General features: G+C 51.8%; 1 protein-coding gene across 1 annotated transcript in view; it reads right to left on the bottom strand.

The window, feature by feature from the left end:
- Dscam (DS cell adhesion molecule) overlaps positions 1-23,283 on the bottom strand; it is a 549,020-nt gene that overhangs the window by 13,069 nt on the left and 512,668 nt on the right. The window contains exons 28-32 of the mRNA XM_063224581.1: positions 20,726-20,756; positions 14,660-14,775; positions 12,030-12,206; positions 3,725-3,922; positions 2,343-2,645 (exon numbers count right to left, since the gene is read on the bottom strand). Of these exons, the coding sequence (XP_063080651.1) occupies positions 2,343-2,645; positions 3,725-3,922; positions 12,030-12,206; positions 14,660-14,775; positions 20,726-20,756 (825 nt within the window). The remainder of the gene's footprint in view (positions 1-2,342; positions 2,646-3,724; positions 3,923-12,029; positions 12,207-14,659; positions 14,776-20,725; positions 20,757-23,283) is intronic.

Raw genomic sequence — 23,283 nt, 5'->3', positions numbered from 1 at the left:
TGGCTGGGTCCGAGGGTACAAATCCTGCCACTGGCTTCTTCCACTGATGAGTGCAGAGCCGAATGGGCCCACAGCAGGTGAGGATCCCTGGGCTGCTCCTTGGAAGGGTACGCTCTGTGCCTCCACCTTCCCCTTTCAGGCCACCGAGAGGTGGGCAGCCTTCCTTCACCACATCTTCCTGCCATGCTCTTTCTGCCTGGGAGCCAGCAGACCGCAGACTGAAGCCTCGGAAACTGAGCCAGAGCAGGCTTTTCTTGCTTTATGTCACTTCTCCTGTGTATTTTGTCACAGTGGTAAAAGCTAACATACTCCTTTACCTAACTAATGTCACTGCCTCTTGTACAAACCCAGTATGAAAGCACCGATGCTATACCCACTTTACAGACACAGCTGTGGAGGCTGCATGGGGCTGCACCAATGTCTAGTAGGTCATTTTCCCCTCTCTGTCCTTCTCATCTCTGGGCTGAGCAGCTACAAAAAGCCATGACATTTATCCTGTACTTTTCTGCATTTACCTTGTAGATAAATGCCAACAACAAAAAATGCTTGAAATAAAAACACCCACAAATAACAGGCCATCCTCTCCCTTGTGGGGCAGAGAGAAGGAAAATAAATGAAGCCGTTGTTCTTTATTGCAGGCTGGCATGAATCTTGAGTCCATTTGGAAGATTACTTGCAGGAGAGACAACTCTGATTTTAAATATTTTTATGCATTTAGAAGACTCATTTTAGCTGGGCCTTATGCCATAAAGCCTAAGAGAATTGCAATAATTCAAAAAGAAGATAAAATTTTGAAATAAAACCAGCTTGATGGTTCCGAGAAATGGGTTAAACGAGAAATAAAACTGGATTCAACAAGACTGGATGATCCACAAAGGAAAGTCTACAGGCAGCTGGTTATTTCAGGTTGTAAAAGAAAAAAAGTGATTCTTCAGAGAACGATGAGGCCTCTGTGGGCTGGGTTCTGTCTGAAGGTTTGTTTTTCTTGTGTGGTGCAGTGGTTTGCAAGTACCTGAGGTAACTCTGAAGCTGCAAGAGTCCAGTGAAACCAAGATTTCTCACTTTTCTTAAAATACAAGCTCAGGCGAGGCCTCCGTTTCCGAGTGAGGTCAGTTTGCAGCACCATGTTGGTCCTTGGTCTTCAGAGAATCCGTCCATGAACCTTCAACTGCCCTGGACCTCCTCACCCCCGCCCCTGCTGGACCTCCCTGCTCCTGCGCGTTACCTGCCAGTCCCCAGCCACTGTGCCCGTTCAGCTCTCATGCACAGGCGGGAATACCTGCACCGAGTCATGCTGAAGACCAAACCTCTACTGACCCCAGTTTGCCAGTTGGGGTTCCCTGAGTCTCCCGGGGAAGCCAAGCTCGGGGTGAGACCTTTAGCCTTTCCAAAGCCCTCACCATGGCGGGCTTCTGGCGCAGCCTCACCTGTCGGACACTCTCCTCACCAAGCAGGGGAGGCTTCTCTTGGGGACCAGGGAACCTTATGCCCTGTGGCTGCTTGGACAACAGGATGTGGCAGGCTAGTGCTGGCCCAGAGCTGAGGGCTGGCTGTGGTCTGAGTGTGTCCCCTGGTTGTGTGTGATGAAATCTTCGTTCTTGGTGTGGTCGTGTTAGGGAGTGGGGAACTCTGAGGGGTGGGGCCTCTTGGGAGGACCCTCAGTCTTAGATAGAGGTGCTTCCCATGGAGTGGACCAAAGTGGCTCCCATAAAACCCTAAGTTCCTTTTCTCCAGAGAACACCCTGCTCTGCTTCCTGTCTCTCCATGTGATCACTTCCTCCCCTCCCATGCTGCCCAAAATGCTATAGACATCAGGAGATCCTCACTGGAGCTGAGCTGATAGCAGCGCCGGTTCTGAACTTCCAGAACTGTGAGCCATATAAACCTCTTTCTCTATAAAGTACCCAGCACCAGATGTTTTGATATAGCAAAGGAAAACTGACCAACACAGTCAGTTTCTAGGCCAACCTCAAGAAACTTGCTCTTTCCACTCTGTCTCATGACACACTTGCTCTCAGAACTCAGCCACCCTAACAGGAGACACTCCTGTCCCTTGGCAGACAGACTTCCACAGGAGAGCACCACCCACATTGACTTGCCGGGTGAGCAAGCCGCTGTGGATGTGATTTGAGCCCCTCTCAACTCGCCGTCCTCATTGGGCTCTGACCCCATCCCAGATTCATGGGCGAAATAAATGACAGCTGTTGTTTGTAGTCAGTAAGGAGCAGATTTGTGAAACAGAACCCTCACCGGGCCCGCAGCCCAGGAAAGCTCTCAGAACAGATGTGTGTGGGTCAGGGAATGAGGGGCCCCGAGCGAAGGTCCCCTGAGTGCCCCCTCACCTGGCCGATGCGCCTTGGGGACTGCCATGTTCATCACTCGTCCTCCATCCTGAGGTTTAGGGGGAGAGGCAGTGAACCTGCAGATCCCCGATTCGGAAGGGGTACTGGAGGTCAGACTGTCCGTGTACTCGTTTGTCCCTGCCGTCAGCTGCTCGGACGACGTGTCTGAGATGAAGCACTCGGTGATGGTGAACTTGGCGTGCCTCAGCTGCTCTTCCATCTTGGCGTGCTCGTAGGCCCGAGCCAGTTCTTCGTAGGTGGAGGAGGCACTTTCTGTGGAGACCATGCTGCTCCGCGCTCGGTCTGCAGGGGGAGAGAGGGTGAGGTGGGTGACTCAGCTTCATACTAAGTTGGAAGCCCCAGGTCCTCCCCGCTCCACCCCTCTTCCCGTCCCATCTCATGTGGCAGGAGCCTTGTCACTGAAGAGGCTAACTGCAGAAGCCTCAGCAGACTCAGCGCAGGGAACCCTAGGTTCAGCAGAATCACGGCAGCTGGATGTCCCAGCCTCAGATGTGCCCATGAATAAGTCATGCATCCCGGAGGAATTCTGCTTCCAGTGCAGAGCTGGAAATACAGAGCCAAGGAGCTGCGGCACCAGCCCATCTGCACATCGATCCACACTGCAGACACGCTTTAATTGGCAGGCAGGAGGGAGCTCTGCTCTGCAGCTCTGCGGCCTCCGCTGGGGAAGGACATGAGGGTGCTTCCAAGTGAGGTGTGCTCCCTGGCCTCAGGCACTCATCTTTACCTACTGCACCCTTTCTAGGGTGACAAAATGGACAGGGCAAAAACCAGTCCAACGTGCCCTTCGGCTGGGTCACAGCATCTTGGCCAGAAAAACCCTTGCAATTTTAAATGGACTGAAAAGTCTCTAAGTCACTTCTTTGGGACTCTGAAACTCCTTTTTGGGGAGTAACAGACATAAAAATCAATTGCCAGGGCGGTGCCCCACCTTTGGAAGGCTGATTTTGAAGGATGCCGTCAAGAATAAAAGAAAACGAGTATTAAAATTTCCTACTGCAATTCAGCTCAGATGTAATTTCTCCTCAGAATCTGAGGAGGCGGTGGGCCACACAGCACTGTTCTGAAACCCTGTCCTCTCTCAGAGCTGAGATGGTCTCTCCCAGCCTGGTGCTGCAGACAGGTGACTTATGCCGCGTCTCACCCTGGCTGGGGTTGGAATCAGCCCCAAGGAGGCTGCTGTGACCGCACAAGCAAGGCCAACAGCAATGCCTTCCCCCAGAGGTGGGGTGTGCCAGACGCCCCTCAAAGTGCTCAGCAGTCTCGGTACACGTGTGGGGTGGGGAGGGCTGGAGAGCCCACTCTCCCTCCAGCGCGTGGAGGGAAAGGACTGAAGGCCGGGCCCTGTCCCCGGGCCACACCTGTGTCTTGGGAGGGGCTGACGCTGTAGCTGTCGCTCTCCTTGTCCACGGAGCCCGTGGCCCTGGGTGTGGGCAGCCTCCAGTCTGTGGTGAGGGTGTGTGTGGAGATGGTGGGGTGGGGTCTATTGAGGGTCCACTGGCTGGCGTAGCGGTTCCGGGCGGTGGGCCCCGCTTTGGCGTTCCTGCGGGTGGTGGGATCTGTGAAGAGCCAGGCACAACGTCCGTCAGCTAGGGTCAGGTGTGCGGGCAGTCACCTCCCAGCCCTTCCTCTCCCTTGCACCCCCAGGAAGCCATCCTGGCTCTTCGTGTGCAGAGCACCCGTCCCCCATCACACTCGCCTGATACTCACCTGTAGGAAGTCCCGAGGGGCAGCAGGCACAGCCCTGGCCTCACTGTGGTCCTTAATTATTTAGTTACCCCATGCATGTTTATTTACGCTTCCTGAGAATCAGCGTCTTCTGTGAAATACAAGAGCTTGGCTTTCTAAAGTGCTGCTACTGGGTGAAGTGTGTTTCCCCGGTGCTATGTCCATATCCCTAAGCTGGTCACTCAGAGAGATCTGGAAAGTTCCATGGATGTCGAGGCTTAAGATGAGGTCATGCTGGAGTAGGCTGCCTGAGTCTGGTATGACAGGTCCCCTGGGCAGCAGCAGATCCAGGAGTGTGCCACGCCATCGCCGAGGAAGAACGAAGCACTGCCCTTTGCAGCCGAGGATGGCCACGGGTCACAGGTGTCAGAAAGGGGGCGCATTTTGATTCTGGATTTCCCGCTTTCAGTACTGGAGACCAGAACTTCCTCAGACTCCAGCAGCCCAGGCTGTGGTGCTGTCACCGCAGCTTTCAGAAACGAATCCAGTACTGCAGCCTCCGGTCACTGCTGTCTCATGTGTACCTCTTGCTTCAACTGCAACTGTCACCCATTAACGGAACTATAAGCTTCTAAAGAAAAGGGCTCCCCTACCCCAGCATTCTCTGAGCCTTCACTGGGGGAGCCCATCTCCCCATGGTGCGGTCTACACGATGACAAAGATGATTTGGATTATGGAATGTGGAGAACAGAGGTTAAGATGACCCTTGGGTGTCACATGCTTCTGCCCCCCAGATGCAGAGGTCTGTGTGCAAAGCCTGCTTGCTGGGTAGGTGTTGCTTGCTCTGAATCTAGGAGCGAAGGCAGCCAGGGGCTAGCGAGGACCAAACTCAACTCTGAAGTGCTGAGAACAGGAACTTTGGGTTGCAAGGCATTCAGGTGCCTGGAGTGGCAAAGGGGACACATTCAGTTCCCCAGATGACATTTCCAGGCCCCAGCCTGAAGGCAGCTGATGGCCCCACATGAGTCTGTTCCCCAAGTGAATTCTCTGCTTCTCAAAAAGGAATCTGTGTTACATTTCAATGTGGCCAGGCCTCTTCCAAACCCAGCAGGCTCCTCTCCACTCAGCGTGAGCGCAGTGACTTCAAAGGAGCAAAACCCAGAGGGCCTGACTGTGATGGGGCTGAGCTGCTTAGCAAGCTGCTCTCAGGAGAAGGGCTCGAAGATCCAGCCACAGAGCGACAGGAATCTCCGGAACCCAGTTTCCTGAAGGAATTCTGCCAGCCTCAGGTTACTTCATCCAGTATCCCGAAGACAGTGACACAGCTATCAGGTGACAAAAGTGGTGCCTGACATATAGCTCTGCCTTCTGATCCCTACTGTCTGCTGCCTGCCACTGAAGGTTGGCACTGTGCTGTCTGCGTGACCACGGCTGGTTTATAACCCACTCTGGAGCATGGACGCTGGGCAGTGGTGAAGCGACTGTCCATGTGGACGGAAGATTCTCTTCTTGGAAAGTTTCTGGGTACTGGACTTTGAACCAATCCATCATTCCACATGCTGCAGAGGAGCATCCAGAGGGCACCGAATTGATACATTTTGAGATTTCTTAGGTCATCAGAATCCTCTGTCTTGGTGTACACTCTCCGGGGCATCGATCTTTTAGATACATTCTTTACTTGCAAAATTCCACAGAAGACTTTACTGGAGATATTTTTTGGACCTTAATTGGAATGCAAATGGGCTATGCTTGAGTGCCGGGCCGGGCCTCTGCTCTGCATAAGGCATGAATAATAATTGTGTTTCCCCTGGGAAATGCCAGGAAAAGGGACCTCAGCAGTGCAGGAAAGCAGTCATGGGCAGGAGGCTAACCGTCACCCAGGCACTACCGACTTGATAAGTGGAGCTTAAATCAGTGCAGCTTGTTATTTAAATGCTAATGAGTCTTTTCCAGAAAATCCCCCAGTCCCTTATGTAAGTTTTGAGGAGTTTCATTGTTATTCTTCCTTAAGCTCTTGTGGCCTCTGTGTAGATCATTCTGACACCGCCTTCTCCTGGCCTGGCTGTGGGGCGCAGCTGGATGGCCCTGGGTTTCCTTCCCTTGAGGTCCTCTCCCTGGGCAGGACACAGGTCTCCTGTCCCCCTCCTCACTGAGACGGCCCCGACTGGAAAATTCTACCCAAAAGTCACACACAAGTCAGCCCCTATGCGAACCTCTGACCCTTTTCAAGTTAATTGTGTGCCCACCCCATTTTTTTCCTAGATGGGACAGCGTTACAAGTGGCCTGATAATGCTGAAAATCTAGGTCATGATATTAATTTCCTGAACTACAGCCTGCAGTTCTGTTCTGCATTAGTCGGGAATTCTAGAGTCAAAATTGTCTTAGTACGAGGGTACTTGACACATTTTTTAAAAAATCAGGTTTTTGGAGCCGCAGTTTTATACCTAAAGTGAACTCTGATAGCTTGAAACAGCAGCTCAAATAAAATCTTAACTGGGTTCCACGCAGTGGTGTCTTCGGAATAACTTGCTAGTTCCCATCCAAGCAAACACACGTTGAAACTCAGTTTCCCTGCAGGGAAAGCGCATTGCCAGCGTCCCCAACTTTCTAGTATAAATATAACTTGGCGACTGGGCCTCAGGTCTGCCAGGCAGTCCCTTCCACTGGAGGGGAAGAGGTAAAAATAGCTCCCGGCCTCTCCACGCCACGTCTAAAGCTGCGTTGCTTTTGCCCATTGAATCAGGTATTTTAATTATCCAGAACTCGGGATCAGAGAGGATTTTGTGCATAATAAGGTTACAGAACATGTCCTGTGTCTGGTCATCAATATCTAATCTGTTTTTATCCCCTGCTGCTGGTTTCCATGCCTCCGCTTTACAGGAGTTTACCAGCTGCCACACAGACGGGAGGACTCTGCGGGGTGAGGCTGTTTCCTCCCTGAACTCAGGAACACTTCTCAAGGCCACTGCACGCGCGCCTCTGAGCACGCTGCAGCCACTGGAGTTTCCCCAGGCACTGCTTCTGGAACAGCTCGGGAGAGAGCTCAATAATACAGATATAACCGATGCTGTAAATTCGTGTGTGTGTGTGTGTGTGTGTGTGTGTGTGTGTGTGTGTGTAAAACTGCCTTATGTATCATGGGATATCCCCCATAGACTTTAAAACATCTCTGGAGTCCTCATATTCTCTAGTACAAACAGTACTATACGGTGCTGTTTAAGAACTAATCTACTGGTTGGATGCACAGGTGCAAATTCATAGATCTAGAGGGCTCTCTGGGCGCGCGCACACACACACACACACACACACACACACACAGGTTGTGTGTGGCTGAGGGCTTTGGAGTCAGGACAGCTCCACCACTCGCTCACTGTCTAACTCTGGCCAGGGGACTTTGTGGGTGGGCCTGTCCCCTTCATTTCACAGGCCGGTGGCATCCCCACCTCCTTTAGACTCAAGTGACCTGAACCTAGTGGAGCCCCTGGGCACCCTGGGCTTCTGGTCACCAGGGTACCCCGGCTGCAATCCTCGAGCTGCCAGTGCTGGGCCAGGCACAGAGTACAGCTTGAATTTACTGGGAAGATGGCAGTAGGAGAGCCCGGGGGTTGATAAAGAAGCCTGAAAACTCAGTGTAGAGGAGGTGGGTTGGTTAGGAGGGGTCAAAAATCAATTCACAGCATGAACAGAAAACCAACCATTAAAATGGACAGAGCCAGACGCAAGAAAACATCGTGCTGGCAGGAGGTGGGGGCGCATGGTAGAGGAGCCTGGATGGAAGCTGCGCATGCTCACTGCCCAGCACAGCAGGGACACGGTTTCCTCTCTGTGCCCACTGGCTCTGTACCTAAAGGTTTGCACACGGTGGCTCAAAATATCCAGAAAAAATATCCAGAAAAGCGTGTCCACACTGGCCCTTTAGAGCCCTTCTGTCAATGGTCCCTGGTAGTGCAAGGGCTGCAGGCAGCTCCCCTCGCGCTGGGCATCGTGAGTAATCTACCCATGATTTAGAGCCCTCACGTGCACGGTGCCTGCCTGTCCAGTTGGGGTCCCGAGTTCTCTTCTTGGTACCAAAGGAGAAACGAACAGAAAGTAGTCACTAGGATACGTGCAGGTTGTACACAAATACAGTGCCACTTTGTGTTAAGGGGCTGAGCACCTCTGCATCTACCTGGGGTGCCTGGAGCCCAGCTGCCCAGCACTGAGGGACCACTGTGTGCTAAGCACTTGGTGGACGCTCTCTACTCTGCACAAATGCATGCAGGAGTGATTTCCAAGTAGTCATCACTAAGAGATGAGACGGACACCCGTTGTTCCCAACTCATGATGGTCTTGTGTGTTTTGAAGTAGAAACCACTGATTTAAAATATCCTCAGTATGAGAGTTGGCAAATCCCTGCAAACACAGGAGGAGAACCTGTCCTAGGAGACACCTGTGGCTGGCTGAGGATGTAATGTCGCTCTAAGAAGAGACTTTAGGGGTGACCAATAAGAAAGGGAAGGAACAAAGTTGGTTTCTCAAGTCCTAGTGAGGCAGGACACCCGCAAAGCCCCAGTTCCCAGGGCATCACCACCCACCGAAGACAGGGCGGGGAGCTGAATCGAAGACACGGCCAGGAGCCGTGCTTTCACTAAAAGAGATAAATAGCACACTGCTGCCACATTTGTCCTCATAATAAGAATTTGTCACAGCTCTCTGGCAGGTGACTCTAATGTTTAGAAACACAACTTTGGCAAATAGCTCCTTTTGGTGTGCAAATGACACATGTTAGATGCTCCACTTAAAAATAAAGAATCCCTGCAGTGGAAGCATACTCCCAGCAACCTCTACCATAGCTAAGCAAAAGGGAATGCAGCCCTCCCTCTGTATCCAAGGGGAGAGGCCAGGGCTCCCCTCAGACACCAAAAAGTGAAGATTCTCAGATTCCTTTTAGGAGATGGTGCAGTGTTTGCATGCTCTCTGTATATGTTCACCTGTGCACCTGGAATAATTTCCGGGTTGCTAATCATACCTAAAGCAATGTCAGTGCTACATAAACAGCTGTGGTTCTGCATTATTTCTGGGAAAGTCACAGGGGAAATGTTGGTTCATGCTCAGAACAGGTGGAATTAAGTTTACTAGGTATTTCTGCTTTGTGTCTGTTTGAATCCACTCACACAGGCTCTGAGGGCTGAAGGGCTGAGTGTATGAATGAATCTCCGAATATAACCGAACTGCAGAGAGCAGACCTGGTCTGCTGGGCGGGGCCATCCAAGAGCTGAGCCCTGGTCAGTGTGGAAAAGCTCTGGGCACAGAAGCCATCGGGGAACTGGGCTTCAGGAGGTTCAGGGCGTTTCTGACTTCTGAGCCTGCCACAGGGCAAATCACCCACTGCTACTAACTCTAAACAAAACTGGAATCTTACCACTCACTGGGGTTTGGGAACACTAATGGCATGGCGAATGATCCTGAGACCTTTTCCTGGTACGGGTGTTCTGCAGATGATTAATGATAATTCTGTCTCGGGGAAGGGAGGCAGCCAGGCTGGTGGCACATGAATCTGAGGAGTCTGACCTGGTGCGAGGTGCATCGTTCTGTGGAGCTCATCACGAAGTGAGAAGCCATGTTCTGAAGCTGCAGGCTTCCTTGGGCCGCCAGGCTGGAGCCAGGGAGGTACCCGGAGCTCTCGGGATGCAGTGCCAACGCCCAGCCTGGCTCAGGGTGCTGAACACAGCGCTACTGTCCTAACTGCTGACCACACCCCAGGGCTGCTTCTGCTGCTAGCACCCTGGAAACCCCTGGGCTCCCCGTATGCTGCCTATGACCTCAGTTCTGGCCTCCTCCTCTGGGAAGGTCTGCCCAAAGGGCCAGATCCACCGTGGCCTTGCTCACTGTCCTCTCCCCACTGCTCCCTCACTTCATTCTGCTCCATTTCCATCCAGTTCTTACGGAGAAGCAGAAAACAGACTTAGTGCCTTTTCCAACAGTGACCGTCAACACAGGAATGGAATGGATGTCTTTCTGCATTTTACTCACAGCGCGTCGCTCATCAAGTTCTGAGCCACACATGCAGAGGAAGAGAGCCCACATGTCTGAATGTGGAACGAATGACTCCTTAAACCTCCCCAGCAATGCAGAGCAGCCTCATAGCCGGGAAACGCACGCCCGTCCCAGGCGCTGCCTGCCCGCAGCCTCTCTTCTGCTGGTTACAGCTTCTGTGTCTGACTCAGATCTGTGTCTCTGCGATAGTTTAAATGGCAGCAGGGCCACTTCTCATCATTCCAGGGCCTCCTGGAACACATCCAGAACCTCAGAGCTTCCACACCACTTCCCACTCTTCGGGCTTAACTGTTTATGACAAGGTTCTGCGTGGCTCTCTCCTCGTTGAACACTGGAGGGAAGGTGCACACACGTGACCGTGCCTGGCAGAAGGAACTGATGTGCCGTGGGTCTGCAGGCCGGGTGGAACCCTGTGCCGCTGCACTGATGAAAGTCGGGGACAGGAGTGTGGTGGGCACTTCCTCCTGAGCGCTCAGGACATCTTCAGCACATGTGGGGAGGTGTTTTTCCATGAGGAATCTAGAGAAGCACATCTGCGAGGGTGTTTACAATGCAAATCCCTGGGCCCTGCTCTAAACCAACCAGACCAGAATCAGTAAGATGGAACGCAAGAGTCATATTTTAATACATGTAAAAGGTGGGAAACACTTCCAGGGGGACTGACCCTGTTTTTTCCTGGTTTCTACTCTCCAGCTACTGCTTCCAGAAGCTTCCACACTGAGTAGGCCAAAGGACGCTGAAGCCCAGGATGCATCCATCTAGAAGACCTTCAGGATGTTACCTTTCCTGAGTTAACAGCAGAATGTGGCTCAGAAACCCATCACGGCAGTGTCCTGAAGGAGCTGAGCACCAGACCAGGGTGGGCACAGTGGTGAAGGCAGAGGCTGAAGAGAGACGGCACAGGCCTCGAAGCCCACCAAGGAGCAGGGGCCACAGACATGGCCCTGGGCCGAGCCTCCTTGCAGGCACGCCCCTCCACGTTCTCCAGGAAGGAAGGGGTAAGGTTAGACAGAAGAGGGAAGCTCATTCTTCAGGACACTGTCCCAGAGGACGTCAGTAGCTATGAACTGGCCTTCTGGGGTGTTTCAGCATTATTTGGGGAATAGCCAGTTCCCCCAGGAACCTTACCCTGTACCATGACTCCTTCACCCACTGGAGTTGTGAAGAGAAGCCTTCAGAATTACATTTGTTTTCCTAATTACAACACGCTGCTCTGAGAATGTGAATTTTTGCAGTGTGTGCACAGAGATTTAAAAGCTAGACATCAAAGCTTCCAAAATGATGGGAAGCGAGACATCAATTTCTCAGTGTTTAAAGACGAACAGTTTCAATTACGAAGAGGCAAGATGTCGAATTAATAAGCTCAAGATATGTATTAGGGGATTTAATTTCTTCCCAGTAATTAATTTGCATATATCATGGATGCTGAAACCCAACCAGAGTCTGAAGATCAGCTGAACCAGACTTCTGTGTTTCAGAGAAAACCTCCACGTACAGACCTACAGTTGCACCCCGAGGCCCAGCTTCCATGTCAACCTTGGGTTGTTTGTCAGACTTCCTGAGGCTCCGAGTTCTTAGCAGGCAAACAGGACCAATGGTGTCTGCTTTGTGAGTGGTCTGAGCAGGGGTGTCAGACAGGTGACATCTCTGACACCACCTTGCTTTCCCAGTAAAAAAATGTTAGTTACCATCCCCTTTTGTTGTGCTGTTGAATATAAACAAAACCCCCAGTAAACCGACATGAAATTCCTAGCAGTTTTCCTAGTAAATCATGACCAAGAGTCATTGGCTTTCATTGACGCAGTTCTAATCGTGGCTTAGCCCGAGCTTGGAGCTTGGATTTCCCCTCCCAAGAGACGTCATTGACGCCCTGCATTTCCTAGGCCCAGGGGTGGAAAGCCCTCCCCCAGGTCCACCCGACAGGGACACAGCATAACGTGTTCTGTGCTGACAACACCCACACTTTGTCACTGGAGGTGAGCACTCACTCGTTCCCGGCCGAGCGTCTGAAACGTCCACCAAAGGCCCTGTGGCCTGCGACACCGACTGGTAGTGGACTGTGTGAGTCACCGTCAGGGACTTCTGCTTAGCGGCCTCCCCAAAGTCCGCGTCTGTCAGCAGCACCGTGGAGCGGTCATCTGCAGAGGAGGAGAGCGCAGGAAGCCAGGGCATTCACCTCATCCGGTCATGCCCTGGCCGTGGCTCACCTTTGGCAACATTGACAGCAACAACAGCAGCCATGTGTGATGCTGCAGAGAAGCCTGGACACCCTGCATGGTGAGGGTCACTCACATTTAATCAGGCTACGGGTGCCCAGAGTGGACTTCGGAGCCCTGGGTCAGAGAGCAGCCGCCATGCCAGGATGGCTCGTGCTCTCTTTGGCTTTGCTTCTCAGCTTATTGTAGCTGCGGACTAACAGACTTCAGGTGTCTGCAAAAGCTCACCTGCAGAGGCTAGGGTGTCACCCGCCATTGCAGATCCCTCCCCATGAGGGCAGGGCTGGTTTCCCTGGGTTGCTTTGGCTGCCAGGGAACTTTGTTCTAGGACCACCCTGCGGTTCTCTCTACTGGGCTTGACTGGATACTAACTTGCAGGTGTTTGGAGGGGAATCACAGGAACAAAGTGTTAGTTTTCAAAGACATCAATTACTCTGCTTTCGGAGGAATGTTCCTGTCCTTCTACCTCTTCTGAGCTCTGATTACTCCAGTGCATGCTTTAATCCACTCTCCAAAAATGCCCCACTGTTGGACTGCCAGCAGTGCTGTGGGCACCAGAAGGCCGGCGGGGCTGAGGAGCCTGCCTTCCAGGAGTGCTGCCTGCCTCAGGGCTGGGAGGGGGTGCAGCCGCCAAGCTGTGGGTCATCACTGGTCATCTCAGGATCTGAATTATGATTTTATTGTGATATTTTCTCTACTTCCTGAAGAGCCTTTTTACCCCCAGAGGATCTCTGGCTAGGACATCAGATTCCCCATCCGTTTCCAAGGACTGGAGCCCGGGGTGATGCTTGCGTGAGTTTATCGGTCTCCGGGACAGGTGGCAGCACCCCCTCACCGGAACGGGGGTGAAAGCCATAAGTAGTACAGTGAGGCTCCTGTGCCCAAAAAAGCCCTGAACACAGTGAGCCACACAAAATCCAGCTCCTCGGGCTCTGGCAGGAAAGGGAAATCTCTGAAAGTCAGAATCCAATTTCCTGGCAGAGAAGCACGGGACAGGCTGCCAAGATGTCTATGAGCATCCCAGGGGTGCTGCAGCAGGCACCAGGGCTGGGTGTGGAGCCTGGAGCCCGCAGTGGTCACCTGAACCCCCAAAAGCCTGGCCTTGGTGTGGAGACTGTTCCTTACAACTGGGGTCGCCACCCAGAGCCACCCAGTGACACTGGTTTTTCATCAATGATAACACAGGTGCATGGTGTCCAATAGAAGCAGGGCCCGAGGGTCTAGGGTTCAGCTGTCTTAGCATGAGGCAAACAACTCTTTCTAGCCAGAAATTAATGGCAGATACATATTGGGTCTTCTGGGTGGGAGCTCAGAGCATTCTACTTTCCCAACAGAAAATGCCATCACCTCCCTGCCTGGTGTCCCTGGGGAGGCAGACAATTCAATGATGGACGCACAGGCACAGGCCAGTGGATCTCTGCCCTCTGGCCCTTAAGAAGTGACCGGCGCTCTCCATGGTGCTAAGGGTACAAAGACTAGCTGGGTCAGCCTGCAGGGCTCAGGGCACCCATCCAGACTGCAGGAGCTATAAGGTCAGGGTGGCCACTGGTGGGGCAGGGGAGGACATGCTGCCCACCCAGCCTCCCATCACTCTGTTCCTGGCAGGAAACAAGTGGCGGCATCCAGATCACAGGAAAGGCCACCCCAGTGCTCAGGGCCAGCACACTCTTTCTAAAACAAACATGGTTTGGCAAAAGGCAGCCCCAGACCCTGCCTTGGTCTGTTTGCATGGCTTCTTGGAAGCAGCCTGTGGTGATGACCCAGGTGGCTGGGCAGGGACGGGGGCCCTGCTCCTGCCTCTGTGACCTGAGCCAACTGTATAAACCTGGTTGCAACTCATTACAAAAGCACCAGGGCACCCGGGGAGCTCTCAGTGTAGGGCTTATTCTCTCTTTCCCATGCTTATTGGGTGGGAAGACACTTGGGGTCAAGATGCCCAGCCTGGGGTGGACAAACACACACCTGGGTGGCGGCAGCTGTGGGGTCTGGGTGTTGCCCAAGTCCCAGGTATTTAGGGGCACCGGGAAGTGGGGCACCTTGTGCAAAGGCTGGCCTTATCAGAGCTGGCAAGGAAAGCAAGCAGAGAGTGGATTTCCAGGACAGGGATTGATCTGATTATAGATGTCTGCTCCTTGGGGCGGTAGAAATAACCTCCCCAGCAAAGACCTGCAGGGATCAAAAGTGAGAACTCCTATCCAAGGTGACGCTACGATGTATAGAAACTAATCGGCCTCTACACTTGCTAATGTCTATTAAGTTTTGTGGTCACAGAGCATTCAGGACATCCCATCTAGTATTTTCCATGGCTCAGGATTTGGGTTGAGAAGGTATGGTTGTTGCAGCCACGTTGGGTAGTAGTGATCAGGGAGCCTTACCTATGGTCTCCATTGTGTCTCTCTCTTCGATCAAAAGCTGAGCCCTGGGTATGTCAATGTGCATTCTCAGCGTCTGCTGTTGCTTGCTTAAAGTGTCTGAGGTCCGAGTATTCTTACTGGGAAGAAAAGAAGGAAAAGGCATTATCAGATCCCTTCAGTCTGGCATTGTGCACACATGTGGCTGCGTATGAACCTGACCATGCAAATGTTTAGGAAGAGCAGAGGGAAAAAGTGCATGGGGTGAGAAGTGTTTCTTTCATTCAAGTGGTATTTATTAAATTTCAGCAAAGGAGATTCTGGAAAGTACAGACTGTCAATGACGATAGATTCCATGTCTACCAATGAAATCTTTAGAAATTGCTATTGTTCACCTAAAAGCTAAACGGAAAGTGAATTTAAAAGCAGTAGCATGATCACTCAGACATGAGTAGGTGGGGGGACCGTGCGCCCCCCTAGTCAGCGGTAGCATCGCGGCTGCACTAAGGGATCTGAGGCTTTGGGACAGATTGAAACCCACTTTAGGATCCCTGCCTTTCCTTGAGCTTCCCAACGCATCATGCATTCCGGAACAGAGGACCAAAAAGCAATCACCATAATAATGTTATCTCAAAATTTGTGTACCGGATAATTAGCTCAGAGTGAGCTGCTCTGTAAAAGGAAATGAAAACAGGGTAAAACTGCACGGTATGGTCGTAATCAGTTCTGGCCCCCAGTGAAGAAAACCAAGAGACTTCTGTGTGGGGCAGAAATCCTAAACACAGACAAGGCCTTCACAAGCTGTCCACAGGAGGGGGATGGCTGCTCTGTCTTCACCAAGGTACGAGAATTTACTAGAGGTTAAAAGAACCTGTTCCGAGACACCCATAGGAAGCGGTTGTCATTGGGCTAATTGAGTCCCTGGGACTTTCTGTGGCACTATAAATCCAGCTGGTGCTCAGCAGAAGCTGTTCCAGGGGGTTCCTGGAGGCTCACCCCCGGGCGGGACTGCACCTGAGAGGGGGTCAGAGGATGCCTCCCTGCTGCTTGTCAAATACCTTTCCCTCCAATCCAGTAGCTCCCTGGCTCCTCAGACCCTCTCGTATGCTTCGGCACAAAGCGGTGGACGGACCCTTACCACAGGGAGTCGCCCAGGTAGCCCTGTGCCTGTCTGTGTGCTGAAGTCCCTGCCTGGCGCCCTGAGCGGACTGTGAGTACCTTTCTCCGTGCATGAACTCACTTTCCCATGAACAAGGCAGCTTCTGAAAGGTGCGCTTCTCTCCCAGGGCTTTGACTATGAACCAGATTTCTCCCTGCTGAGGAGTAACTGGGTTAGGTGCCTAGATCAGGCTGGTAATGAAAAGCCCACATTCAAGCGTTTTGGCCTAATTTTCCAGCTGGTTTCTATGCTCTTCTGTATGACTTACTTAACTAACCTGACCTTTTGTTTGTGGTTAAAAAGGGAAAAGAATCCCGAGATTCAAATACTGGTAGAAAATGTAAAGCACTTGGTGGGGGGGGAGTCCTACATTTATGTCATGCTTAGCTGACTCTATTTCCACAAAAACAAAGGTGGAGCCCCTCCTCTGTGAGTGCCGGAAAGATCCTGTAGAAACTTCACCAGGGACTTGAGTTCGTCCTTAAATAGCTGAGCTGGTCCCACTGCTGTCATGAATAGTTATGGGGGTAGGGGCGGCTGCTCTGTCAAATGCAGAGCGCCGGTGCAGGCTCTGCGTCCCCAGCAGCAACGGTCCACTTGGGATCACGGGCAGCGCCTGCGTAACTGCTGTGCGCCCCAAGCCACGCGAAGGTGGACTGCAATGGTGGCACCCCATGCACAGGGCAGCAAAGGGGAGGGGAATGCCGCCCTGCACTCCAAGCACCGGCTGTCAGCAGCCCCTCGCGGTGCCCTGGCTGGTCCTCTGTGTGCAGCACCCACGCGGTCCGCACCGAGCACCAGCAATGCGTGGTGGGCTCCCCACTTCCTTCTGGATGTGGCTCGGGCACCATCTTTACGGCCTGCCTGGCTACCTGCGGTGGGTGCTTTCCTGACCCCTTCCCCTTCTCTGCTTGACTTGGTCTCCCCTGCACTCATAACTCTCTGAGCTCATCAGAGATATTTAATTGATTTATCTCATTCTCTGTCTCTCCCGGTGGAACACACACTGCCCCTGGCTACACTCACTGTGGTTCCCCAGGACTAAAAACAGTACGAGGCATGAGGCACAATGAAGCACTCAGTAAACACTGGTTAAATAAATCGTGTTGTTAGGGGATACCGTGAGATTCAGTGACACGTCCCCAAAGTATGGGGACTAAGCTATGTCATTAACCAGCTGCATTTGCTAAACTGAAGGCTGATCCTGGAAAAGTGTAACAGTCTGTGTACACACATGTACCAACTTCCCACGGTGAGTGGGATCATTACGGGCTGCAAACAGGGACTCATAAAAATTAAAAAAAAACCTTTAAATTTTAACAATTGGTCTTTCTAACAGCAATAAACCTTAGAAACATTTGAAGAAATTACATTGGCAATCTGGGGAAAGATTCCAAATGTTTCCACTGTGGAAGCAAAATTGCCTTTACTTATTTATCATCTTGTATGGGGGCTTGAACTTTTAACCTCATGCTTACCAGGCAGGCACTTGAGCACTGAGCTACACCCTGGCCCCAAACTCCTTTTACACAGCAGAGGGTCTTACTAAATGCATTAGCTACCAATGAAACCCAGTCTCTGACCGTCTACTCATTGTCCGGTGTCGATACAGAGGGCAGCGCTGGGAAGCTATGGATGGGTGCCAGGGGTGGTGTTTTCCCAACTCAGGCAACACATTATTTGTGGTCACTGCAATTATTTTCTTGAAGTTGAGGAGCAAAAATCTAATAAAGGCACACAACCCACCCTCCTCCCCAGTATGAGCATCCTTCCACCTGGAAAGGTACTTCCATTTCATGAATGTAAATATATACATATATACCAAAAAGGTAAATTATTTTAAATGCTCTATAAAATAAAGAACATTTTGATTTCTTGCATGGTGATTTCTTTGCATTTTGATTTCTTGTGTGGTGATCTTCCTTCTGCCTACAATACTCTGACTGAACTTGGGCACTGCAAATGTGCTGGTGAGTTCTGCCGGCTCTTCCGAGGCCAGTGTGTTATTTGGAAACCTTTTTTCATTTAAACATAGGAAAGGGAACCTTTTATGTGGGGGAGGGGCAAAGTCTCTCTCTGGGTCCCTCCTGGGGGAAATGGAGAGATACCTTGGAGCCCGAGGCCCAGTGTGTGGCAGGATGCAGAGTGAGGAGTCCCTGGAGGGGTTCTGGGGCCCAGGAGTCTGTCTTGTCCCTAGGCCTTTCCTGCCTCACACAGCTAATCCCACTGCCAGATACGAATTCTTGGCGGGGCGTGAGTTGAAGTGAAGCTCTCTATCCGCCTCCCTCACAGGACAGCGGAGCTAGGGGCAGCGTGGGCTTCTCCTGGAGGCCAGGTTAATGGGCTGTGGAGTGGAAGATGGCTTGCTCACTGGGCCCAGCATGTAGGCTTCTGGTTCATCTTTCCCTGCTCCAGGCTACCAAGTCCTCAGCCATGCAGAGGGAAGAGCAGCAAGGATCAGGGCCAGTGACCTGAGATCTTCTATGCACTGCTGGACCGGACTACCTCACCTTTCAGGCACCGCAGTATATTAAGTGACCTGCTCTTTGGCTGCCTGGCAGTGAAGCTGTCACACCTAGGCTGAACCAACCCTTTGTGACTGAAGGCTTTGCTTCTGTTTCTAAATTAATCCCACCTCTCCAAGGAGCTTGGAAATTCACTTCCATCCCCATCACTTTCACCTTCTGGAGGAAAACCATTGGAGCCCTCTGAAGGGCTGGTGATTACTGGTTTCAGTTTTCCTAGTTTCACTTGGGTAGCTGTCACCTGAGGAGGCCATTATTAATTCCTGTCGTATCACCAGGTGACCTTCACCGCAGTAACTGCCTTCCTAATGGAGCGGATGTTTTCTCCCTTGCTGTCTTACTCAGGGACGGGATGAAGGGGCAAGGCTGTGTTCCAGGACACAGAGAGAAGAGGAGAGCCAGCCATCCTCCATGAACAAATGTGGAACATGGCAGAAAATGGAGATCAGGGTTTTGTAGCCTTCGGACAGGGATGTGATGTATGCTTTGGGTGTGGACAGAGGATGAGGCTGGACCAGGAGGCAGAGCCCAGGAGAGGGACAGCGGCTTCAGAGCTCTCTCCAGTCTGGGAAGCTACAGGAGGCCTGCAGGGCAGATTAGTGTGTGAGTGAACCCCAGTCATGCCCAGGCTACAGGGCTGTGCACACAGCCTCAGGCTGCTTGCTTACCCAGCTATGCTCACGTGGCCACAGTGATTTGAAGAGGAGCTGAAAATGCAAACTTTGTGTGAAATCTAATTTTAAATGACTCTCACTTCTTTGTTTTCCAGATGTTCTACCAGCTGTGCTCCATGCAAGCACACCTGTGTGTGGCTGTGAAGCGGAGCATGTGACAAAGGCGTCCCCTTGCTTTCTTAGCAGAGGGGCACAGAGGTTAGGGAAGGCGTGGCCTCAAGCCACTGCATGCAGATTTCCCAGTGCAAGCTTTGGCTGGAGATAAGCACCCATCCTGGAGGAAGCGTCTCCCTGCCCACTGTGCGTGGGTCACTCCTCTGCCCTATGGGTGCCCGCTGATGGACTCTGCCATGGGGTGCTTATGAAAACCCAAATCCAGCAAGGCCCCAATGCATTTTTTTGTCCCTGCCTGCCCCTCTTCCCCCATGCCCACCATGTGTGAGAACAAAGTGCCTGTCTCCTTCCTAACCACGGAAAAGATGTCAGTATTCACTGCGTCCCTGGACCCGAGCATCCTGGAGTCACCTTGCTTCCCCTGTGGCGCTGTTTCACCATGGCTCACACTGCCCAAGAGCACAGTGTCTCAAGGAAGCCCTGGGAAAGTAACCTGGACACCAGTGGCACTCAGCCTCTGCCTCCACATGCAGAGATGCTGGCGAGGTGGGCGGGCTCCTGGCAGGTCACACAGCATGCTCTCTATTTACAGTCCGTGCACACGGGGAGACAGAAGAGCCAACTACCATCAGCGCCAAGTGGCAGGTCAATGTCACCATCAGGGTGGACCCTGGACATCTTGTGTGTTTATTTCCTGGCCTGATTTTCCTATTTTGCCTTTCGTTTGGTCATTATACTGCGTTACAAAGACTTTAAAATACCAGGGAGCAGTGACACATTAGTCCAGGAATCCACACGTGCACAGTCTCCCTCTCACAGTGCTCCAGAGTAGAGGCCAGACCCTGTAAGGAAATTGAATGACTGAAGGAAAGGGACCAGGCAGGACACAGACAGAGTCTGAGGACATGGCGGGGACACGCTCCTCTCTCCTTGTCAATGTCTATCCAGCCCTGTGGACGTTTAAAAGTGAAGCTGTGGACGTGAGCCTCTGCTGTTGGCACTTGTGAATTTTCCTTCACTCCATGACTGCTATTTACCTCATCTGCTGGACATTTACTGCTGGGCCACTGCAGTGCAGGCCGTTCCCAATCTGAGGGCCACACATTCAGGCCATGACTTTGCAGCTGGACAGTGGAGAGATAAAGGCCATGCGGCTGGCAAGGGCCATTTGGGGGCTCAGAGGACCCCACAGGAGCTGAGGGCTAAGAGGGTCTCTGTCCAGCGGCCTCTGCCTTTGAACATCCCCACACATGGTACTTTTCCTTTTGTGGTTCTCTTTGAGCTTGGCAAACAGCTAGCAGGAAGGCTGGAGCTCAAAGATAATGTAGCAGAACAAGCGATTTTACATCCCCAGTTAATGGGAAGTGTGCTGCTGGCCGGGGGCAGCCCACAGGGGAACACCTAGGCAGGCACTGCTGCCTGAGACGTAAAATGGGTATCTGGTGTCCACATAGCGGACTAGGCAGTACATGGATGTTTTGAGGAAGAAATGGAAATCACAGGGTAGAGTGGAATGTGCTACAAGTTTCAAATTATCAGCACCAAGATAATCATCAAGGCAAGTCAGAAGTTGCTTGTTTTATAGACATGGGAACCCATAGCTGGGTGAAGCTCTTACCTCATGAGCATTTCAGCTAAACTCTTGGCATCTGGGGAAAGAAACTTAGTGTTAGTATGTGATAATAACTCGTTAATGCTCACTTAAGACATTTATAACATGTTTTCCACAATCATTTGACAGCAGGGATTTATATATATAATGGCATAGCCAGACCATTGCTAATGACCGGGGGTTTGTGGATTCCTCGTTTCTCCTGCAGGGCACAATTTATATCTTTTATTTATTATAGAAAGGTACCACTGCTACCTGTGGCCATAAAATCACAGACACCTATGACAGCTTTTATTACAATCTATTTATTTGTCGCTCTACAAAACCCAATTTTATGTTTAGTAGTCGGAAGTTAACATTCTGGAAGGGAGTCATCTGTGTGGCACAAACCCACCCCTCGTTACCAAAATGCTAGCATTAAGAAGCTTATGACTCGGGACCATTTTGAAACGGCATTTCTACGGCATTCTCCACTACCGGGTTGGTCAGAGAATTGTGTGACTGGAATAATCACTGCTTTGGGGATGTTAAAATGCTTATTTCTAACTCAGAAATAAAATTTCACTTTTCTCTTCTGAGCACATTGTTTGCTAGACCTGGTTGCCACTCCTAACACAAGAAATCTGCATACAAATACTATGAAGAAAGAAATCTATCCTTTTTTTTGGTGGCATTATTTTGAAATTCTTATTTCTCTTCAAATATAATTTATTCTTTTTATGCATTGTGTCCTAGCAAAAAATGAATGTTTCCTTTCTTCCAACACAAAAACCTTGTTTTTCGTTTATTTTTTCACAGCTCTCTGAAAAGAGCTGATGTAGAAAATCCTGTTCAACGAAAAGAACTTTCTGGAAGTGGATTTGGCTGGGAGGAAACTGTTTTCACCCTGGGCCCAAGCTATGTGTGTGGCTCCGGGGTGAGGGAGGGTGGATGCCAGGGCGCTAGCATCTCATCCTCAGGGCCATTTCACATGGGGATGACTGCGGGTGTGGACGTCATGGAGAAACCCTGCCACCCTGTGGAGGCAGGCACCCAAAGGACTGCAGTCCCGTTCCTCAGTTCAGCCCCCCAGTTCCTGTCGTGACCTCAATATAGGGCCTCAGTTTTCTGCACAGATGGGCTCAGGCTGGGAAACCAAACAGGTCCTGTCTGCTCCACCCACATGGCGAAGCAAAGGAAGCAAAATAGCCTTAAATTTCCCAGTCTGGGGCTTTATATTTATCTGCAAAGACAAAGTAAATAGAAAGAATTTCTTCTCTTCCTGCATGGTTTAACACACATATATTTAACGTGGGCACGCACACACATGCACACACACTGCCAGCAGCTGGACACTAATTAGCCCCACTTAGCAACCACACAGTGACCACTAGTCTAGTACAGTGCTCTGAGAAAGAAAGAAAGGCTCCCAGGAGCACAAAGGAGACTTGGCTTGCAGCTGGATGTAGGGCCCCCTCCCCGTCACCTGCCTTCCGCCCTCGCAAACCTTGACTACCCTCGGCCCGTCCTGCTCTCTGGCCCTGAGATATTTCCACACCAAATCTCCAGGGAAGTGTGGAGTCCAAGGGTCCACCCTACCTGCCCGTCTTCTGTCCCCAGTAGCTGGCCCCCTCCTTGCGGTCAAGCTCTTCCGCAGGCCTGGGTGACCAAAGCCGCCCTGGCGAACCCTTCCCTGAGCCTGTCCCTTTTCTTCCTGTCCTAGCTGTTACGCCCTCCCTTGCTTTCACTTGAAGTTTTAAGAAAAAGTCCTATTCCAGACACAACTTTTTCATTCAGCTTTGAATAAGCTGAGGAGCTGGAGTTTGAAAGGACAGGGTGGAGTCTGCCTGGCAGGGGCAGGCTGGGGTCACACCGCCTGGCTCAACCCCTGCCACAGCCTCTGCGGGAGACAATCACACCCGCTGTGGGGGGGTGGATAAGGGAGGGTAGTGCTGATAATTCAGCATCCAAGTGGGAACTCAAATCCAGCCTGTGAGAGTCACAGGCTTGTCACTACCTCCTTCCTCCTGGAGGGGGGTCAGGGCCAGATCCTTAAGGACAAGGATGCCAGGGTGGGCCCACCTGGAAAGAGAAGCAAGAGGGACTCCCACATGGAAGGAACACGAGCCCTCGGACCTGTGTGAGCAGGGTGTTCCTCAGAAAGAGTTCCTGGTGCTGGGATAATGAGACTGTCCAGGAATGGACAAGGTGGTCAGTCTCCCCAGATCCCTAGAAGGAGAAGATGCCAGGGTAGTGGTAGATGGGGTGGCCAAGGCCTTCTGGGCTCAAAAGGTGACTGTGCTAGTTTGTGCTGACTATCGTCTGAAAGCTTTACCTGGGCCAAAGGGAGGTAAGGAGGGGGGCATTTGGGTTCTGGGACCTGAAGACAAGGGTCCAGGTGAGAGGGTGCGAGGCTTGGGTGTGCAGGTGGCTCCCTAACCTGCCAGGTGCACAGCCCAGCTGGGGTGGAGGGGACACAACAGATGGCGTGGAAGGCATCCAGGATCAGGACAAGAGGAGGAATTCACAGCATGAGCCTGGGCACCCAGGAGGCAGGGACACAGAAGCATGGGCGGAGAGCTGAG

The sequence above is a fragment of the Cavia porcellus genome, unplaced genomic scaffold (assembly GCF_034190915.1).
Source record: "Cavia porcellus strain 051 isolate PalLab524CR breed Dunkin Hartley unplaced genomic scaffold, mCavPor4.1 scaffold_15, whole genome shotgun sequence".
In the NCBI taxonomy this organism is placed as follows: Eukaryota; Metazoa; Chordata; class Mammalia; order Rodentia; family Caviidae; genus Cavia; species Cavia porcellus.
This window is presented reverse-complemented; position numbering and strand designations above follow the sequence as displayed.